The following is a 20224-nucleotide window of genomic DNA, read 5'->3' as shown; positions in this document are numbered from 1 at the left end:
ATAACAGATTATCTAATGCTTTTGCCCTGAAACATATTGCATACACTATCAGACAAGTGTAAATAATATTTCATAATATACTAAAATATCTGTGTTTTGATATGCAAATTTATCCGTAGCTATATACATGATACATAAGTATAATATTTAAAGTGATACAAGATGATATTTGAAGTAATATAAGACTTTTTAGAGTATTAATTGATTTCAGAATGCTTTTAACAAAATAGCAACAATGGATTTAGGTTGTTATTCAACTTATTAAGCTAAAGTTAATTTTATTGCTACATAGTATACTTTCTAGTTGTAATGGTAAAATTTTAAATCATTGCTTTGATTTCTGCAAAGAATTAAGAGTACTACAATGTTATCCATCACGGTACATTGCTTTCTGTACTTTAATTATACAGTATGATTTACAAATACTTGCAATTGCTTATAGCATGTTATCTAGACTTTGGAACTGATTTCTTTTTCTTTTCCTTTCTCTTGCTTCAGATGTTCATCAAGTACATAAAGGTTAGCAACCTTCTCTTTTGCGATATTGAATAACATGGCGTGACATGTTAATGCATTATTAAAAAATACTTTCAAAGTATTGATTTTGGGGAAATGAGGACTTTATTTTTAGAAATTTTATAATGAAAAAAATGAGTATATTGTTACTCTTACAAGCACTTTGCAGGCTTCCCATTTCATGTGCTTTTATTTTTTAGGTTGAATTGGTATCACATTTTGGGTCAGAGCACTTTTGTCCATTAAGCCTTATAAGGTAAGGCAGAACAAAATGCATTTACTTAGTGTTTTTTTTTTGTTTTGTTTTGTTGTTTTTATTGTTGTTGTTTAGTAATACATAAAAATCTTAATATATTTAAAAGTGAAGAAATAATTTTCTCTCACGTGAAAGTTGTCATAGAAATAGATGCAGTTAACCTTTATCTTGAATGTGTTTTGGAAAAATGTAAAAAATATTCTGTTAAAGAATAAACTTTATTTACATGTTTGATTTAACTTACTTGAAATTTTACCACAATGAAAAGCTTTGTCACTGTGTTTCTAAGTACCTAAAATATATCAGATTTATATTTTTAAAAAAATATTTATTTGTAGATGAACATACAGTATCTTTTTTTTTTTTTTTAATGTGGTGCTGAGGATAGAACCCAGTGCCTCATACACACTAGGCAAGCACTTGACCACTGAGCTACAGCCCCATCCCTTCAGATTTACCTTTTTTTTTTCTTTTTAGAAAGAGAGAGAATTTTTTTTTAAAGAGGGAGAGAGAGAGAATTTTTTAATATTTATTTTTTAGTTTTCAGCGGACCCAACATCTTTGTATGTGGCAGTGAGGATCAAACCTGGGCCACATGCATGCCAGGCGAGCGCGCTACCGCTTGAGCCACATCCCCAGCCCTCAGGTTCACATTTTAATGGAAGTAGTTGATGACTGAAATGCAAGAAATAGCCAATATTTTGAAGTCCAGAAGTAAAACATTACTAGAGTTGCTATTTATCATAGATTTTGAAGAGATGAGTCTTAATAACTCTTGTTTTAATGAAAATTTTTAACGAAATTGTTATTAGGGTATTTGGCACTAGCATGGTGGAAGAATATGAAGAAATTGCTGATTCCCAGTATCAGTCAGAACGTCAAGAACTATTTGATGAGGACTATGGTAGGTGATTTTTAAATAGGTAACTATTAGGATTATCTTTTTACTTTTATAATCTAATAGTAATAGGTGATGTTACTTAAATCAATGACTGGTGTGTCACTAGTTTCTTTTATTGTTTTTATCCCCATTAATTTTTTCATAAACTTATCTTCTAATATGATTGCTTTATAAATCATGTTGTTTTCCAAGTTTCAGTCAGTTGTTACTGGAATTCTCTTGCAGCATATCAGTGCTATAAATTATGATTATATCATTATGCCAGGCCCAAAAGATGCTAAACACACCAGGTGATTGAAACAGTTCAGTTGAGCATTAATTTCTTTGATTTGCCCTGAGCCTAGAAGAAGACACATAGCTTGAATAATCTAAATCTTGTCTTCTATCATTTTCCCATAAAAGAAATTAAGGTATTGGCTAAGGGTTAGTAAAGTATATTGAAAATGCAAATGAAATCTTATAAAGAATGAAAATTCAGTAAGCATTACTACTGTTTTCCTTGGCTGACATTGTTAAATGGCTTCTGAATCTCATCTTTGTTTTGTAAATATGTTTTAGATATATAATCAGCATATCACGGGATGTTTTAAATGTCTGTTTATTTTAACAGGATATGAGTTTTTAAACATATTGTAACTAGTTCTTAGCATAATTACTTTCATTTTCTCCTTAACAGATTACCCATTGGATTATAATACTGTGGAAGATAAATCTTCAAAAAATCTTCTTGGTTCTGCTACAAGTGAGTAATTTTGGGTATTCATTCTATTAAAGTGTTTCTTATTATTATTTTTTTCATTCTGACATAGATTTTTCTGGTATAGTTTAGGGTTATTCTATTCTGAATTTTGAACTTTTGAGTTGAAATCAAAGATACTAGCTTTTGAAAAGTAGTTTTAAGGAAAATGAAATAGGAATGGGTGAAAAAAGGGGAGATTTTACAAAATATAAAGTCTATTCCTATTCATATTAATAATGAGCTATGGTATAATAATAATTTTACACACACACACACCAACAAGTGCAGTAATTATTCTTTGTAAATCAAAGAAATGACTAAAATACCTAGTCGTTTAGACTGTTTTCATTCCAAAGTGGTATGTGGACCTAGTGATAGGCCACCTAAGGAGATTACTGGAAAGGCCTTTGTCCAGCTGGCAAATAATAATATTGTATTATTGTTAGGATGTGGGTAGGTATATTCTAATATTAGTTTTGATTATTCTTGAAGAATATAAAACTAACTGGAAGGAATTTTCTATTGGATATTAATAACCAAATTTAATAAAAGTAAGTTTTAGTAAGATACAGGACTAGCTCCTTTTTACTCATTAGTGAACTGAATGGCTTGAATACTCATCTTGGTGTCAATACTGACTTTAAAACTTTTTTGGATATTCAGTCACCAGTGCATATATGTGGGTAGACATTTTAAAAACAGCTGTGTGTATCTAGTTAGAGTCCCTTTTCTTTCTTTTCATCTTATCTTCTTTCCTTTTCTTCCCATCTCTTTTTCTCTTCTCCATAGAGGGTTGTGAACTTCATTAGAATTTGTTTAGGCATGGAGATAGCAGTGTTAAAAATACTTACAGGAGGTGAAGGTTTTCATGTAATATTTAACTATTTCAAATCTATCAGTATATTTTTACTTTATTTTTAGTATTCTGACTTTTTAGATCTTAGTAATTACTTAAATAAGTGTCTTGTTTATTGCTATATAGTGTTTTTAGGAGTGAAAAACTATATTATCTGTGTGGACATTCATTTTTTTTTTGCATTCTTAAATTTGTCATATTTGTCATAATAGTCATTTTTCTGTCACTTGAGTAAATTACTGATGTTTAAGTAGTCACCTAAGTAATTATCATTTTTTAAATGAGTTAGAAAATAGCTCCAATCTAAAAGATCTTTAGCTTCTGGTGGTTACCAGACAAAAAGTGAGAGTACCTTAGAATTACTTAACCTCCCTAAGGTAGATGTGGGTCACATTCCAAAAATATGTTGATATTCTGGGTTTTAAATTCTTTTTTTCCTATGAGAGATTGAATCCTGTATGTTATTAACACCTAACTGTATGTCAGTAGAAGACATTGCCCTATTTGTAATTATTTCTTTGACCAATGTATTATTTTAATTATTAAACAGAATCTTACTGAGATTCTGCTTTTTAGATCTTTCTCTTTACTAGTGTGTTTCTTGATAACCCTTTTTTTTAAATGGATCTCTGAAAAGTCAGTTCATTTACCTCCCAGTGTGCTATGGTTGAGAGCATTTGTGTAGTGAGACAGATGGGTGGAAGGTGGTTAGCTGAGCATAAGCATGAAAAATGGGATTTAAAATGATCTCTATCTCTTAAAGGTTCAGAGCAAGAGAGGCAGCAGGAATTTGAGAATTAAACTATGTTTTCATGAAACTGTCACACCTAATCCAGCACTGCTGCCTTCTACACTTGTGTCTTTGTAGTATTCTCTGAAGAACTTGAGACTGTTCTGAGCGACTTAACTACATACAGCCTCCTAGGTGATGTCACTTAAGAAGTAAATAATGAGCATGGACTTAGGCTAGTGGGCTTGTCTCTGGCACAAAGATGTCCAAGTTCAATATTGCTGTGTTAGTTTTAAATGGGACTGTTTTGAAACTATTTTATTTCTTCTTGTTTTTAACATGTACTTGATTTCTATACAAGATAGAATTCTATGATTTTAATCTTAATAGAAACTCCTTTTTTCTTTTTTTTTTTTAATTTTTTTTAAAGTTATACATGACAGTAGAACGTATTTTGACATATTACACATACATGGAATATAACTTCCCATTCTTGTGGTTGTACACATGTGGAGTTACACTGGCTGTGTATTCATATATGAACATAGGAAAGTTATGTCCAGTTCATTGTATTGTCCATCCTATTCCCACCCCCTTCCTTTCATTTCCTTGTCTAATCCAGTGAACTTCTGTTCCCTCCCCCCATTGTATTAGCATCTGCCTATCAGAACATTCCACCTTTGGTTTTTTCCCAGATTGGCTTATTTCACTTAGCATAATAGCCTCCAGTTCCATCTATTTACTGGCAAATGCCATAATTTCATTCTTCTTGATGGCTGAGTAATATTCAATTGTGTAATATACCACATTTAGAAACTCCTTTTTCCTTCTGTTGTAAGTTTAGGAGCTTAAGTATCCCTGCATGGAGCTAGAAGTGTTTCAGATTTAGATTTTGGAATATTTACACATGTATAATGAGATGTCTTGGAGATGGGATCCAAATTTAAACCCAAAATACATTTGTTTCGTGAAGATAATTATATAGAGTATCTGTAGGGTGCCCATGTTTTGACTGAGACCCAGCCAGCACTTGGGGTCATGTGAAGTTTTCTGTTTGTGGTATCCTGTCAGCACTCAAAAATTTTGGATTATTTTGGATTTTGGGTTTCAGATTTTTGAATTAGGGATGCTTAATCTGTAGTTAGAACTTTTGATTCTGATGAGACATGGATATAAAAAAGCATATATACTGCATATTTAGATAGTGTGGATATCATGCTTTTTATTTAACTGCTAAAAATGGAGTAACTACTGTCTTAGAGCAAGCGTTCTTGGCTTGTGTATATGCAATTCTGTCACCTTCTCTGTCTGATTCTTTTGTTTGCATTCTTGAATTAAAATATTTAAATCTTTTACGTCAATAAGAATTCTACATATTACTCTGCATTCTTTGTGCTTTGTCATGTGGTTTGCCAGATGGCTTCTACATTGATGAAAGTCTGCCTTTTCTATAGATATGTGGTGTGCATTTTGTTAAAATTGCCAATTCTACTAAAAATAGAAATTTCCAGGTATAAGATTAAGATAAAGTGTAGTTTTTGCTTCAAGTCAAGGAATTTTTAAGTATTTTTTTTTTATGAATGCATATATATGGGTCCCCCCTGCCCCAGGAATTCACATATATTCTAGAACTACAGATAGAGAATTCTAGAAGAAAAAGAAGAAATGAAACTAGGCTTTAGGGAAGATGAGTTCAAATAATAACTACACATGGGGCTGGGGCTCAGTGGTAGAACACTCGCCTAGCACATGCAAGGCTCTAGGTTCGATCCTCAGTACCACATAAAAAAAGGTATTGTGTCCAACTACAACTAAAAAATAAATATTAAAAAAACCCCAAATAACTAAACATATTAGATTTTTTGTTGTTGTTGTTGGTTTGGCTTGTGCTGTAGCAAATAAACTCTTCAGCATCTTGGACAGGAATTTGTTTTCTCTATCAAAAAGAGTCTTTGTATGCTGGAGACTGAGTAATAGTTAAGGTACAAACATTTCTAGGAGTATTTTATTCCTGTAGGAAAGAGATGGGATGAATAAGTCAGTGGAGTTGACCGTTCCAAGAGAAATTAGGGGTGGTTATCCATTTTAACAGTCTGAAGTTACTACTGTAATCTACTCTAAAGACTTTGATGACAAGCTGTTGTGTATTTGGCTCCAAGTTGATAATGATCAGAATAGAACATTCACAATGCTGCTTCTTTCAAAAAAGACAAAAAAAAAAAAACAACAAAAAGACTGTTAGGCAGTGTTCTGTAAACACAGGTAAATTATTTCTTTAGGTTAACTGGACTGAGAAAGTAGAAATTTGCCAAATTTTTGTTTTGTTTCTGATACCCTGAAATGATGGTGATAAATAATATTCTAAAGGGTGGATAGTGTAAATATTTTTTATTATAGGGTGAGTATTAAAATTTATATTAAAAATAATACTCCAAAGCTAATTTCTTTATACAGATTAAAACCTGTGTTCTTTTATTAAATTTTTAGATAATACGACCCCCAAAATTTGAACTCTTAGGGAAGCACAAGAGAGTGAGCACAGACTGATTTCAAAATTTGGTTTTATGAAACATTCAGCTTTGACAGAACTTCACGCCTCAGTATGAGTAGGGGATCATATCTGGTAGTACAATATTGATTGGCTTAAAAGTGGGTTTATACCAAAAGCAGAAGTTCTGATAGGCTAGATGCTAACATACAATGTGGGGGTGGGGTGGAGAAGAGAAGTTCCTTGGATCAGACAAAGGGAATGAAGGGAAGGGAGGGAATGGGAAAAACAATAAAACGAATCAGAATGCTTATCCACAACATTGGGAAGTTATACTCCATGTATGTGTAATATGTCAAAATATACTCTACTGTCATGTAAATCTAAAAAGAAAAATAAAACATATGGGTTAAAAAGTGGGTTTACAAGGGAGTAAGCTCCCACTCTTTACTATCTTGATCTGTGAGGAGATGTGGAGTTTTCATTCCTATCATTATCTTACGCTAAGGCATCTCCTCAGCCCAAGTAAGGACTAGGGCTGCTTTTCTGTTTACCAGTTTGCCAGCTTGAAGGGCAAAGACATATAAAAATGCCATTAAGGGCTGGGGTTGTAGCTCATACAGGTGGAGCGCCTGCCTAGCATGTGTGAGGCACTGGTTCAATTCTCAGCACCACGTACTATAAATAAACAAAATAAAGGTCCATCAACAACTAAAAAAAATATTTTTTAAAAAAATGCCATTTAAGCATTTAAAAATGGCAAATGTCAAGCTTTTGTGTTATACTAATAATTGGAAACAAGTATCACTACTTTGTTGACTGTAGAATCCCAGTTATGTTAAGATCAAAACTAATAAATAGTAATCATCTTTTATTAAAGTCTTTAAGGTCTCTTCTACTTTTCTCTTATAGCATAAATGTATTTACAGAATCATCAGATCATGTGACAGTGAGGAGATTGCTTCCAGCCTTCTTTTATATTTATATATAATTTTCTTTTTTTTAAGTTGTAGATGGACACAGTACATTTATTTATTTATTTCTATGTGGTGCTGAGGATTGAACCCAGTGCCTCACGCATGCCAGTTGAGCACTATGTCACTGAGCCACACCCAGCCTGCTTCCAGCCTTCTTAATGTGCTAGATTTCTTCCTTTATATCCTTTCCTACTTTTCACATCTTTTGGGTTTTTGTTGTTGCGGATATACTGGGGATTGAACCCAGGTGTGCTCTGCTACTGAGCCACATCCCCAACCCTTTTTATTTTCTATTTTGAGACAAAGTCTTCTCAGTAGCTAGGATTACAGGAGAGTGACATCTCTGGTTTTCTTTGAAAGTGTTGAAAACCTTATGAATCTCATCTAGGAAAGAAGACTAAATAAAATGGAAATAACTACGAGGCTTGATAAATAGCCCCTACCAAATCTTAGTATTTTAATAGGAGAGAAGTACCTGATACTGAAGAATTAACTTCTAAAAGAACTTCAAGGATTGGGGTAGAAGTTAATTTTCCTTGACGTTAGGTCACATTACTGCAAGGAAGCCTCCTGTTTACAGTATCAGCTTGTTATGGAGTTCTGCCATTTTGTGGTCTTCATGTTTAAATATATTTAAATATATTAAAATGGAAGTTTGTTCCACATATAGAATATTTATTGAAAATGTAATCGCATTGGGCTAACATAGCAGTAACTTTATGTTACAGAGTTTTCTAAATGTCATTATCGTAATATCCCCCTGGAAAAAAACAGAATTACCAACTATGCAAATTGGTTCACCTGCTATACTCAGTTTTATGACTTTGATTTTAATTAATTTGCCCCATCCTAATTACAAAAAAACCTAGTGTGCTTTAAATTATACATGAAACATTGTTATTTTGGCCAATGAATTTTAAAATCATGAAAGAAATTTGAATTTTATAAAGTGTCAATTTGGAATTTAACCATATTACAAATAGCTACTGTATGCATAGTTAAAAATACTAAAACTTTTTCCACTTTGCTTTGGATAATAATCTCCCCATTTCATTTTTACCTATGGTAGCCACCCATTCAGGAAAAGCTTTAGTTTCTTTAAGTTTTTTTTTGTTTGTTTGTTTGTTTGCTTTTGTTTAAAAGTATAGAATCCATTTAAAGAAAATAAATTTTGAATTTTGAAATATGAATTTGATCACATTTCCTCCCTGTCTCAATATAGACTGTATATTGGTTCATACTTGAATTTTGTAATGTGCCAAAGAAGTGTTTTAAGTGTTTTGGTAAAAAGTTTGAGGTGGCTTTATAACAATTTAAGTTTAAAATTCTTCCTGAATATCAAAATTCAAATTTATGTATATGCTTTTGGCTGAAATTTATTTGGGTCCTACATTGGACTTAAACAGTAAATAAAAAGGTAACTAGTCAAGAAAGAAAGCAAGCAAAAGACCATTATAATAGTTCTTTAATTATCTGATATTAATTTATATGGGAATACCTAGATGTATTGGTATTTTTTTCTGATTGAATTTTGTTTTAGATGCCATTCTAAATATGGTGAATATTGCTGCTAATATTCTGGGAGCAAAAACTGAAGACATGACAGAAGGTACCTAATCATTTTTTGGGTCTTTAAAATAGATGGCACTTTATGGTTCCTTCTAGTTAGGAAAATCCAGGGATAAACCAAGAAATTTCGAATTTCCTATAGAAATATAGAAATGACCCTAAGGAACTTAAAAATCTTGTATATTGTTTATTTGAATGTCGCAAATTCTTTTTTTACAAAAGGATCTCATCTGTACAGAATTCATCAGTTGGTGGGGTTTTTTTGTTTGTTTGTTTGTTTTTTAATGTCTGAGCTGTGGTTTTATCCCATCTCTTCACTGAGATTTTGATGCCCTGTTAGCAGTTCAGGTTTGCTTTTCTTGTATATAACATATATAGAAAGACATTTTTTTCCTTATGGAATAGTAAGTAAGAATATTATTAGCAAAAAGAAGCAATCATGCTTTCATGTTTTTTAAAAAATTGTTAGCTCCAAATACTAAAAATAGCCCATTTATTTCCTTTCATTGCCTTTAATAATTCTTTTAGATGTCAGAAGGCATATTAATCAAGATCATGTAAAATTTATAATAATCAGATTTGCTTTAGTTACCAGAAGTTAAATGATATGCTTTGCTTATAGTTGTGATCTTGTATGATCATTTCTTTCTAAAAGAGATTTTTAAAAAGTCTGCAGTAGCAAATGTATTTGACTTCTTTTCCTTCTCCCCCAAGAAACTAAAGTTCTTTATTTGTTAAAGTAAAATATTTTCTTGGCACAGCTTTTAAAAATTGAACTCAACATGGGCATCTTTCTTAAAATAGGAAATAAAAGTATATCTGAGAATGCCACTGCCACAGCTGCACCTAAAATGCCTGACTCAGCTCCTGTTTCAGCTCCTGTTCCATCACCTGAGTAAGTTCTCTTGCAACATTAATAGAGTTCTGTTAAAATGGAGAGCTAAGTGAACTGGTACAGCAGCTTGTGATTTGTGTATGAAGTGGGTCATAGGACAGATGTTCTGCAGCCACTTAGAACTTCGCATGTTACGTTCCTTCTTGTCTTAGTGTATGTGTGTACCAGGAATACACTTCATTCCAGACCATATGCTTTTTACTTGGATATATTATTCACAACTCGAGTCTTTATTGAGAAAATAGTACTTCGTTATTGTGAATAATTGTGCAAATGTAAACTTGAGGATAAATTTTGAAGGCCCGTTTTTATTAAAAGCAATGATTATGTATATGTGGTATCCTTAGAAAGCTATAAATTACCTAGAGCAATGGTTCTTGAATTATGTATTTGTTGCACAAATTCAGTTATATAGGTCTTTCCCCAAGTTGTGGTGGAGCACTTTGGTCAGGGTTGTATATAGATGTAACAAAATATACTCAATTTTAATTTTTTATCAGATATGATAACAGTTTTGATAATTATACTTATCTGTAATAGGTAGTGATATTATATTGATTTGGATAATTTGGTGTGGTTATTGTAGATTTAATTTATGTATATTTCTTTATACTCCCTATAAAACTTTGAAAGTCCTACTTAAGAAAAGATTTGAACTTGAAATAGTTCAAGGTAGTAGGTAATGAGAACTGCACGGGGTGTGCTTTGAAATCCTAAGTACTACACTGATTCAGAAATAAGATTTTTGTGCTTTAAAGAGCATAGTGAGAAATTTACTTTCTCCTATGTCAATCCTGTAAACAATTGAAGATGCTTATTGGGTGATTAGAAAGAAAACATAGCATATGTGTTATTGATTCCTAGAAGAACCTAAGGAATCTACCAGGGAGGGAGACTTTCTTGGTAATTCTAATTATGTCGAGCTATGATTGCAATTCTTTTTATTGTTTAAAAAAAATTTTTTTTTTAGTTGTCAATGGACCTTTATTTTATTTATTTATATGTGGTGATGAGAATCAAACCCAGTGCCTCATACATGCTAGGCAAGCGCTCCACCACTGAGCCACAACCCCAGCCCTGAGATTGCTATTCTTGATTTTGTAACTAGCCTTCTTTAATTAATAAACACATGCATGTCTTATTTTTCGAAACTAAATCTAAGTTTATACACACACACATAGAATGTTTTTGAAAATTTAATCACATTGGGCTAATGTAGCAGTTTCACTTTATTTTACAGAGTTTTCTAATAATATCTTTGCCTAATTTTTTAAAAAATATTTCCTCATTTTTCTATAACTTAAATTGTTTTTAATGATTATATAGCAATTCTTTGATGAAAATGTAAGAATCCATGATAGGATGTTACTATTGAGTTGTTAGGAAAAACTGACTCACAGAATTTCTGAGTTTTTTTTTTTTTTTTAAGTATAGCTCTAAATAAGAGTATATAGTAGTATATAGCAACATATTTTTACCAGATTCACTTCAGTTTTCTTCTTCCTTCAGAAATTCCTCCTTCTGTCACAATTTATTTTGTAGATAATAGGCAGTGTACCACATGAATATGTAAAAAAATGTTATTAGTAACTCTGTGCATGTGTGTTTGACTGTAAACATCTTTCTATTTAGAGAAGCCTGGCATAATGATGTTTTCATTTTTTCCATTTCCATTTACTGTTTCACTGTCAACAAAATGAAAATCCACTTTTTAGGTATTTTAGTACCTTTGCTATTGTGATATTAGTCTTTATTTGAAGTTTGGTAATAATTTTTTAAAGTAGGAAAATTTGTGTGTGAAAGTAACTGGGTTTTTTTGGTAGGTTTTTTTTTTTTTTTTTTTTTTTTTTAATGTGGTGTTCAGGTTACTTTATATTTTTTTTTTAGAATGTACCATTTGTACTGTAAGGCTACCTCCAGAAAATACTTGTTTTTATCTTGGAAGGAACCATAGGCATTATAATTTATAACCCTGTTCTCACCAAAATTATCTTTCTTCTCTCCACACCACGGACATATTCCAGAGCTCAATGAAGTACATAAGTTAGTGGTACTGTATTAGTGTATGATAAGCCAGGATTTTTATTAAGCTATTATTTGCCTTTTGGCTTTTAATAATAAAAAATTGGCCCAGATGGTATTATTATCATTTTGCCTAGAAGTATTTATTCTCCCTAAAGCAGATAATTTCATTCTTTATCTATAGAACATTTATTTGTCTGTGAGAAATTTGTCTTTTGAAGATAAGCCCAAAGTGCATTTATAAATATTAAGAATTCTGGGTTATAGTTTTAGCTCTTCAGTAGCTTAATTTCTCATCTGTAGAGGGTAGTAAAGCTTATAAAGATTTGGTCAGCTTTTATGGAAAGAAAGGTACACTGTACATTCAGGGAATGGAAGGTGCTCATAGACAATTCTTAAACAGATTAAAAAGTCCAGTGTAATATGATGGTTTGAGTCACCTGGCTGATCAAGTAGACTTTCTGCTACCATTTCTAAGATATATGTTTGTGTGTGTGTGTGTGTGTGTGTGTGTGTGTGTGTGTGTGTGTGTGTATGGTGCTGGGGATTGAACCCAGGGCCTTATGCATGCAAGGCAGGCACTCTACCAACTGAGCTATATCCCCAACCCCTGAGCAATATTTTTTATAATGAAATTATTTGATGGAGAAAATATAATCCAAATGTTTTAATTTCTTCTATACTTTTAGACCTCCCTTTACATTATGTCTGTTACATCTATATTCCTTAAACATATTTTAGCTTTAGATTTCTAATTAAAGTGATTTGTAATTCTTCTATATATATATTTTAGGTATGTAACCACTGAAGTACATGTATATGACACAGAGTCTTCAACACCTGAAACTCCAAAAGAGAGTCCCATTGTACAACTAGTTCAAGAGGAAGAAGAGGAGTCAGGTCCATCTACAGTGACCCTTCTGGGCAGTGGCGAACAAGAAGATGAATCATCACCCTGGTTTGAGTCAGAGACACAAATATTTTGCAGTGAACTGACCACAATTTGTTGTATTTCTAGTTTTTCGGAATATGTATATAAATGGTGTTCAGTTGGAATTGCGCTTTATCGACAGCGCAGCAGAACTGCAGTGAGCAAAGAAAAAGATTATCTTATGTCAGCTCCACCATCCTTCCTGCTTCCTGAAGAATCAGTAGATGTTTCAGTATTGCAACCTCCAAGTGGAGAATTGGACACTAAGAGTATGGAAAGGGAAGCTGAAACTGCTGTTCTTGATGACTTAAGTAGTATGCAACAAGGTGATTTGATGAATCACACTGAGGGTGTGATTGAACTTGAACCAAGCCATCCTCAAACTCTTTCTCAGTCTCTTCCCTTAGATATTACTCCAGAAATCAATTCATTATCTAAAATGGAAATGTCTGAATCTGTTAAACGTGAGGCAGGGCATACACCATCACAAGTGATTCCCCAAGAGAGTTCTATTGAGGTTGATGATGAATCAGAAAAGAAGTCTGAGAGCTTTAGTAACATAGAAAAGCCATCTCTTAGCTATGAAACAAATAAAGTTAATGAGGTAATGGATAATATTGTAAAAGAAGATATGGCCTCCTTGCCAATTATTACAAAGCTATCTGAAACAGTAGTTCCACCTATAAACACAGCCATTGTGCCTGAGAGTGAAGATGGGGAAACCAAAATGAACACAGCCGACACACCAAAGCAAACTTTGACTCCTGTTGTAGATTCTTCTTCATTGCCTGAAGTAAAAGAGGAAGAACAGTCTCCAGAAGATGCCCTTTTGAAAGGGTTACAGAGGACAGCTACAGATTTCTATGCTGAATTACAAAACTCTACAGATCTAGGATATGCTAATGGAAATCTTGTACATGGATCAAACCAAAAGGAGTCAGTATTTATGAGACTTAATAATCGTATTAAAGCCTTAGAAGTTAACATGTCTCTTAGTGGTCGCTATCTGGAGGAGCTTAGCCAAAGGTAAGTTTATTGTGAATTAACCCATTTCACGTGGTAAATTTAGTAGCAGAGTTTGATCTGTGGGTGCTGATCAGTGGCTTAATTTATTTTATTAAGTTTTAGAAGTACTACTCAGTGACACACACCTTTATTATTAGGCTTGTAACAAGTTTGTGTCACCTATGTTCAGTTTTTCCATTATATATATGTACTCTTTTCTTTTTTCTTTCTTTTCCTTTTTTATGAGTCTTACTGTGTTGCTATGCTAATCTGAAACTCCTGAGCAAAAGTGATTCTTTAGCCTTAACCTCCTGAGTAACTGGAACTACAGTCACACATCACTACACCTAAGTTCACTTACTCCTTTCTTCTCCCACTGCTTAACTTCAGCCTCTTTTACTGTTTGATTTCCAGAGAGTACATGGGAAAAAATATATAGGCCTTAAACCTCTTAGTGGGACATGACCAGGTATCATTTAAGATGTTACATACATAACACAAAAATGGACTGAACTGGATGATTAGGCAACATTTGCAATCTGTACTCTTTTATACAGGTCATAGAATCCCAGTTCTAATTGTAACAATTTATGCCCTTGTACTCCTAAGTGTCAGAGGCATTGCGAATATACTTACACAGTGATTAAGACTCAGGCACGGTTCTCCTTGTTTTCTCTTTCTCTCCCTCCCCCCCCCCCCCCCCGCCTCAATATTTCTTAGTTGTTGATGGACCTTTACTTGTATGTGGTGCTGAGAATCAAACCCAGCTGAACTATAACCCAGTCCTGTTTTCTTTTTTTTTATCCCTTCTTTGTTCAATGTTCTCAGGGCTTCTCTAACATCATGCAGTCACCTAGGCACCAGGGGTCCAGAGTTCTTAAAATACCACATTTTCTTGCTCCTATTACATTGAAATGCTACTGATGATATGTCAGTAAAGTGGTCCTTGTATCCTAAAGGGGAATTCTCCCTAATTTATACATATAATTGATAGACAAATTGTGTGTTGTGTGTGTGCCTACCCACTTAGTTACTTTATGCCTGCTGCACCCCAAGGAAACCACAGAAATCATTAAATGTTATATAGCAATGAGATGCATATAGACTTGATGTTTAGGGAGCCAGTCAGTACCTCAAAAACCTCTTTTTTATATCTTTGTAAGTTTTCCTGTATTGCATAAGCTTGAATAAGAGTTATTTTACGAAAATGGATTTATGTCATATATCAAAATTAGAAGCACCCTTCCAGTAATAAATGAAGAAGAAATTAAACTTAAACCAGTTCCTACTCTGTAGGTACCGAAAACAGATGGAAGAAATGCAGAAGGCTTTCAATAAAACAATAGTAAAACTTCAGAATACTTCAAGAATAGCAGAGGAACAGGTTGGTTTTTTTCCTTCTTCCTGTACAAATACCCATTGAATTGTATAGCCTATAACAGGTGAAAAGCATAAGTAGTGTTGGTTCATTTTTCCCCTTTTAAGCCTGAATGTGATGTAGCATTTGAGGAGGTATCTAGCCATTAGAATAATTATCTCCTATGGAGAAAATGTTCTTAAGCATAACATATTATATTTTGTGTCTGGTGAGCTTTTCTGCAACTGTGTTAAACCCTAAAATCTTTCATGGTTTTCTTTTCTTTCTTTTTTTTTTTTCTTTTAAATATTTTTTAGTTGTTGATGGACCTTTATTTATTTATTTTTAATTTGTATGTGTACTGAGAATTGAATCCAGTGCCTCACGCATGCTATGCAAGCACATTACCACTGAGCCACAACCCCAGTCCCCTTTCATGGTTTTCTATGTAGATAATCTTATTGACTACAGATAAGAACAGGTTAATTTCTTGTTTTAATTTTTACACCATTTTATTTTTTTCTTTCTTGGCTAGAGCTATGAAGTAATAGAGTAGGACTGATGATAGTGGTCACTCTCCTATACTGTTGATTTTAAGGGGATACAGTGTTGTACCTTCAAGTATGATGTGTGTGTGTTATCACAATAAAGAAGTGTTGTACTTGGAAAACTTACTTCCAAGGATATTTGGTTTTATTAAGGGGTGGTGAGGCAAGGAGAATGCAAGCTGCTGTTCAGTCAGTTGCCTCTTGCCTTCTGTTCACAGCACATTGTAATTGTATTCTTCCCTTATTGGTTTTTTGAAATTTGAGAGTTTTTTACATCTTAATATAAGTTATTTGTCAGAGAGATGCTTTCAAATATCTTCTCCAAGTCCATTACTAATTTTCTCATTTTCCACAGCATGGTTTGAGGAGCAGATTTTGATTTGTTGAAGTCTAATTTATCAGTTTTCATGTTGTTCTATGAAATCTTTGCCCAAGGCAGACGCACGATAGTTTTCTTTCCATTTAGAAGTTTGATAATTTTTAGTTTTACATTGTGTTTATGATTCATTTTAGTTAAATTTTATGTAGGTATTATATTTTATATTATATTTATATTTTCCTTTTTTGGGAAAAGGGATGGAATGGAATATCCATTTGTTCTAGCAGCATTTGCTGAAAAGTCTATCCTTTCTATACTGAATATTCTTGCACTTTTGATAAAAATCAATTCACCATATATATTTGGGTCACTTTCTGGTTTTTATTCCTATTCTATTGATATCTGTCTTTATGCTTATACCACCAAGTTTTTTTCTCTTAGATTGTTTTGACTTTTAAATTTTTTATATTACTGTATGGAGTTTTAGAATCAGCTTGTCAGTTTCTTAAGAAATCAAAACAGACTCTTTGTATCTTGACTGAAAATGTGTTGCATTTATAGATTAACTTAGAGAATTGACTTTTTTTTTTTTTTTAGACATATTGGAAATTTCACCCAGGGGTACTTTACCACTAAGCTGCATTCCCAGCCTTTTTATTTTTTGAGACATCCCCACTAAATTTCTGAGGGCCTTATTACTAAGTTGCTGAGGCTTGCCGAGAACTTGTAATCTTCCTTTTCTCAGCTTCCCTCTGCATCCAGCTGGTGAATTGACATGTTAACATTAAGTTTTCTGACCCATGAACATAGTATGTCCCTAGGTATTCATTAATTTTAATACAGTGATTTCTCTTCTGACATTTTCTTTTTGCTTAATTTGTAACAGCTATATCTTGCATCTCACAAACTTACATAAGTACTTTTCAGCGATTTTACTGTTTAAAACCATTGGAAGTAAATCTTGCTTCGAACTATTAACTATCTTATTAAATTTTAGAGTTTGGCCTTTACATGTTTATAACTGTCTTGAACTTATCGGTGTCAGAATTCAAAATAAATGATTTAATGAATCACCTTAGCATTAAAAAAAAAATAGGATAGAAGTTACCACAGTGGATCACAGCAAAGAATGTGAAACCTGTTATTTATACATTCCTCTCCCCCACATATACAGCTAAGACTTAAAACCAATTTGAAAAATTTAGGTCTAGAATAATGTCTGGTTTGTAGATGCATTAGGCATAAATTAGAGTTTTAGATTTCCTTGATTTCTTCCTGCCTTCTTTTCCTCCTCCCCATATTATTAATAGCTTCAAATTTTCTATACAGTCTACCTAGCAAAGATTCTTAACTATGTGATACATAATTTCCTAAAATATGGTTGCAAACTTATTTTATTAAAAACATACTTGTTAATGATGAAAGTTTCTGAAATTCAGAACTATGGAAAGATAGGTAATTTTGATGAATTTTTTCTTTTTCTTTTCTTTCTTTCTTTTTTTTTTTTTAGAGAGAAAGGAGAGAGAATTTAAATATTTTATTTTTCAGTTTTTGGTGGACACAACATCGTTTTGATCCATCGGCTGAGGATCAAACCGCGGCCACACGCATGCCAGGCGAGCGCGATACCGCTTGAGCCACATCCCCAGCCCCTGATGAATTTTTTTCATTGGTGTGATATAAGGAAATTTTAAAATCTCTTTGAGTTTACTTTGTATCCAGAAACATTCTTCAAAGATACTTCAGCATATCATTCTGCTACCATTTTGCTTTAAAAACACATTTGACATTGATAATTTGTATTACATGCTGCTTTATACATATGGAGCCCACATGTGTTGAAAAGTGATTTGTTAATGTCACACAGTAGTTGACATTGCAGCAGTGAGTTGACAAAAAGTGTTTTTGAGGGAGATGGTTGAACACAGTCCCAGATTCTTGAAGTGTTCTTTGGTCAAAGTTTATAATATCTATTAAGACCTTATTAGTATGTTTTTTTAGAAGAACTTGGCATTTTTTCCAGATTATAAGTTTTATTTGAATTTATAATTACTTAATTACAAACTAGGAAAAATAATACTTAATATTTTATTATAGGATCAGCGGCAAACTGAGGCCATCCAGTTGCTACAGGCACAACTGACCAACATGACACAACTTGTTTCAAACTTATCAACAACAGTAGCAGAATTAAAACGGGAGGTAATTATTATTGCTGCTCTTGTAAGACACAGTACACCATGTGGATATTATAAATACAAGCTTATAAACATGAACATGAGAACTAAAAACTTTAACCAGACAAAACTGTCATGCAGAACTTTTTCAGACATCAAAATAGAGCATTCAGAGTTTTGGGACTACATCAATTATCAAAATTTTTGTAAAACATGGCTTTTGTGATTTAGATACTATCAGTAATAGGACTATTCTGGCAGGCCTTTTATAAAAATGAGAGTAACAGATTGACAGAGTGATCTTGTCATATCTTTGGTTCTCTGTTGTGTTGGGACTGATGCTTTGTTTGCAGTGTTGTTGAAACACTTCTCAAACACTTTTCAACATGGTCAAAACACATACTTCAATTCAAAAAGGTTTATAAAGTTGTTCAATAAAGCAAAACTTGGTTGATTTAACAACTATTTATTGAATGATCAATGTATGTAAACAGCATTAGCTGCACAGTGCTGTGTTGATGCAGTACTTTCTGGCCTCACAGGGTTTACTTTCTGGTGAAGGAGTAGAATACAAATGGTAAATATGTAAACAGATGATAAATCTCTGTGACAGGGGCTGTGAAAAGAATGAAATGTAGGCGTGTAGGGTGGTGATAGTTGTAGAGCATGCTGTTTTAGCTAGGCTGTTCTTGGAAGTCTTAGAAAGTGGCCTTAGAACTGAGAGCTCAAAATATTTAGCAGTCTGTACTAGTGGAACTAGGGCAAAGAACCCATAATATGGTTTATAAACCATAATATATTTATATGGTTATTATAAACTATAATATGGTTTATTATTATAAACAGTGTGATGTATTTGAGGGCAGAAAGAAAGCTGGTGGCTGGAGCAGAGTGACTGAGAAAAGTGAGGCTAAGAAATGGATTCAGGATGTTGGCAGGAACCTGCTTGTTGGTTGTGTGAAACTTTGTAGGTAAGTTAGAGTTTGAAATTTATTCTCATTGCAATTCATTGGAAAGTGGTAAGTAAAGAAATGGTATGGATTATTGTTTGACATGTGGAAGAAACTCCCCACTTGTTGCAGCATGGAGAGGAAATCAGTTAAGAGCCAGTTACAGTAATTTGAGTGAGGTGATGTTGTCTTGAAGTAGAGAAGGGTGTGTCGTTATTGAATTCAGGGTATATTTAAGATATGGAAAAGTAATAAACCTTGCTAAAATATTGGTATGTGAGGACAAGGAACTAAGGATAATCTCCAGGTTTTGGGCTTAAATACCTAGATGACTAGTGATTCTGTTTTATATGATGGGAAAGACTGGATAAAAAAACAACAACAACAACAAAAAAAAACCCCACATGTTGTTTGGTCCCCCTGCCTTCCCTGAGAAAGAGATAGTGCAAATGAAAGGATAAACCAATTGTAACAAAATGTTAATGATAGTTGAACACAGATGAAAGACATAATTCTTTCATTGTACTGTTTTTAAAACTATTCCATAAGTTTACGGTATTCAGACAAAGAATTGGATGGGGAGAAAGCAGAAAACAAACAACCATTATTTTAATAGTTCATTTTCAGAGAACACCCTGCATTCATAGTTTGAAAGCACATTGAAAAACAAATAATTTCTTCTTTGAGTTTTACACTATATTATTCATAATATGATTTATTATTATAATTATTATTCTTTAACCCTCTTCTCATCTCAGGTTTCAGATCGACAAAGCTATCTTGTCATATCTTTGGTTCTCTGTGTTGTATTGGGACTAATGCTTTGTATGCAACGTTGTCGAAACACTTCTCAATTTGATGGAGATTATATGTCAAAACTTCCTAAAAGTAATCAATATCCAAGCCCTAAAAGGTAATACCAGCATTATATTTCACAATTTTCATTGTATTTTTTATATTTTTGAAAAATTTTCAGCAAATGAAGGGA

General features: G+C 32.8%; 1 protein-coding gene across 4 annotated transcripts in view; it reads left to right on the top strand.

Moving 5' to 3' along the window:
• The window catches only part of Suco (SUN domain containing ossification factor), a 68430-nt gene that overhangs the window by 37390 nt on the left and 10816 nt on the right, over nt 1-20224 (top strand). For 3 of the 4 annotated variants that reach the window (XR_003300742.2, XM_026388455.2, XM_026388457.2), the window contains exons 12-21: nt 499-519; nt 717-772; nt 1585-1676; nt 2350-2415; nt 9004-9072; nt 9837-9927; nt 12743-13906; nt 15182-15269; nt 18207-18311; nt 19995-20149. Coding sequence is in view for 3 of the 4 variants with exons in the window: in XM_026388455.2 (XP_026244240.1) it covers nt 499-519; nt 717-772; nt 1585-1676; nt 2350-2415; nt 9004-9072; nt 9837-9927; nt 12743-13906; nt 15182-15269; nt 18207-18311; nt 19995-20149 (1907 nt within the window). In the remaining variant the exon portion in view is untranslated. Of the gene's footprint in view, nt 1-498; nt 520-716; nt 773-1584; nt 1677-2349; nt 2416-4073; nt 4194-9003; nt 9073-9836; nt 9928-12742; nt 13907-15181; nt 15270-18206; nt 18312-19994; nt 20150-20224 lie in introns of those variants that run through there. The other variant, XM_077802607.1, reaches the window with a different exon arrangement.

The sequence above is a fragment of the Urocitellus parryii genome, chromosome 9 (assembly GCF_045843805.1).
Source record: "Urocitellus parryii isolate mUroPar1 chromosome 9, mUroPar1.hap1, whole genome shotgun sequence".
Taxonomy (NCBI): Eukaryota; Metazoa; Chordata; class Mammalia; order Rodentia; family Sciuridae; genus Urocitellus; species Urocitellus parryii.
The sequence above is the reverse complement of the archived record's forward strand: the minus strand, read 5'-3'. Positions and strand labels throughout refer to the sequence as shown.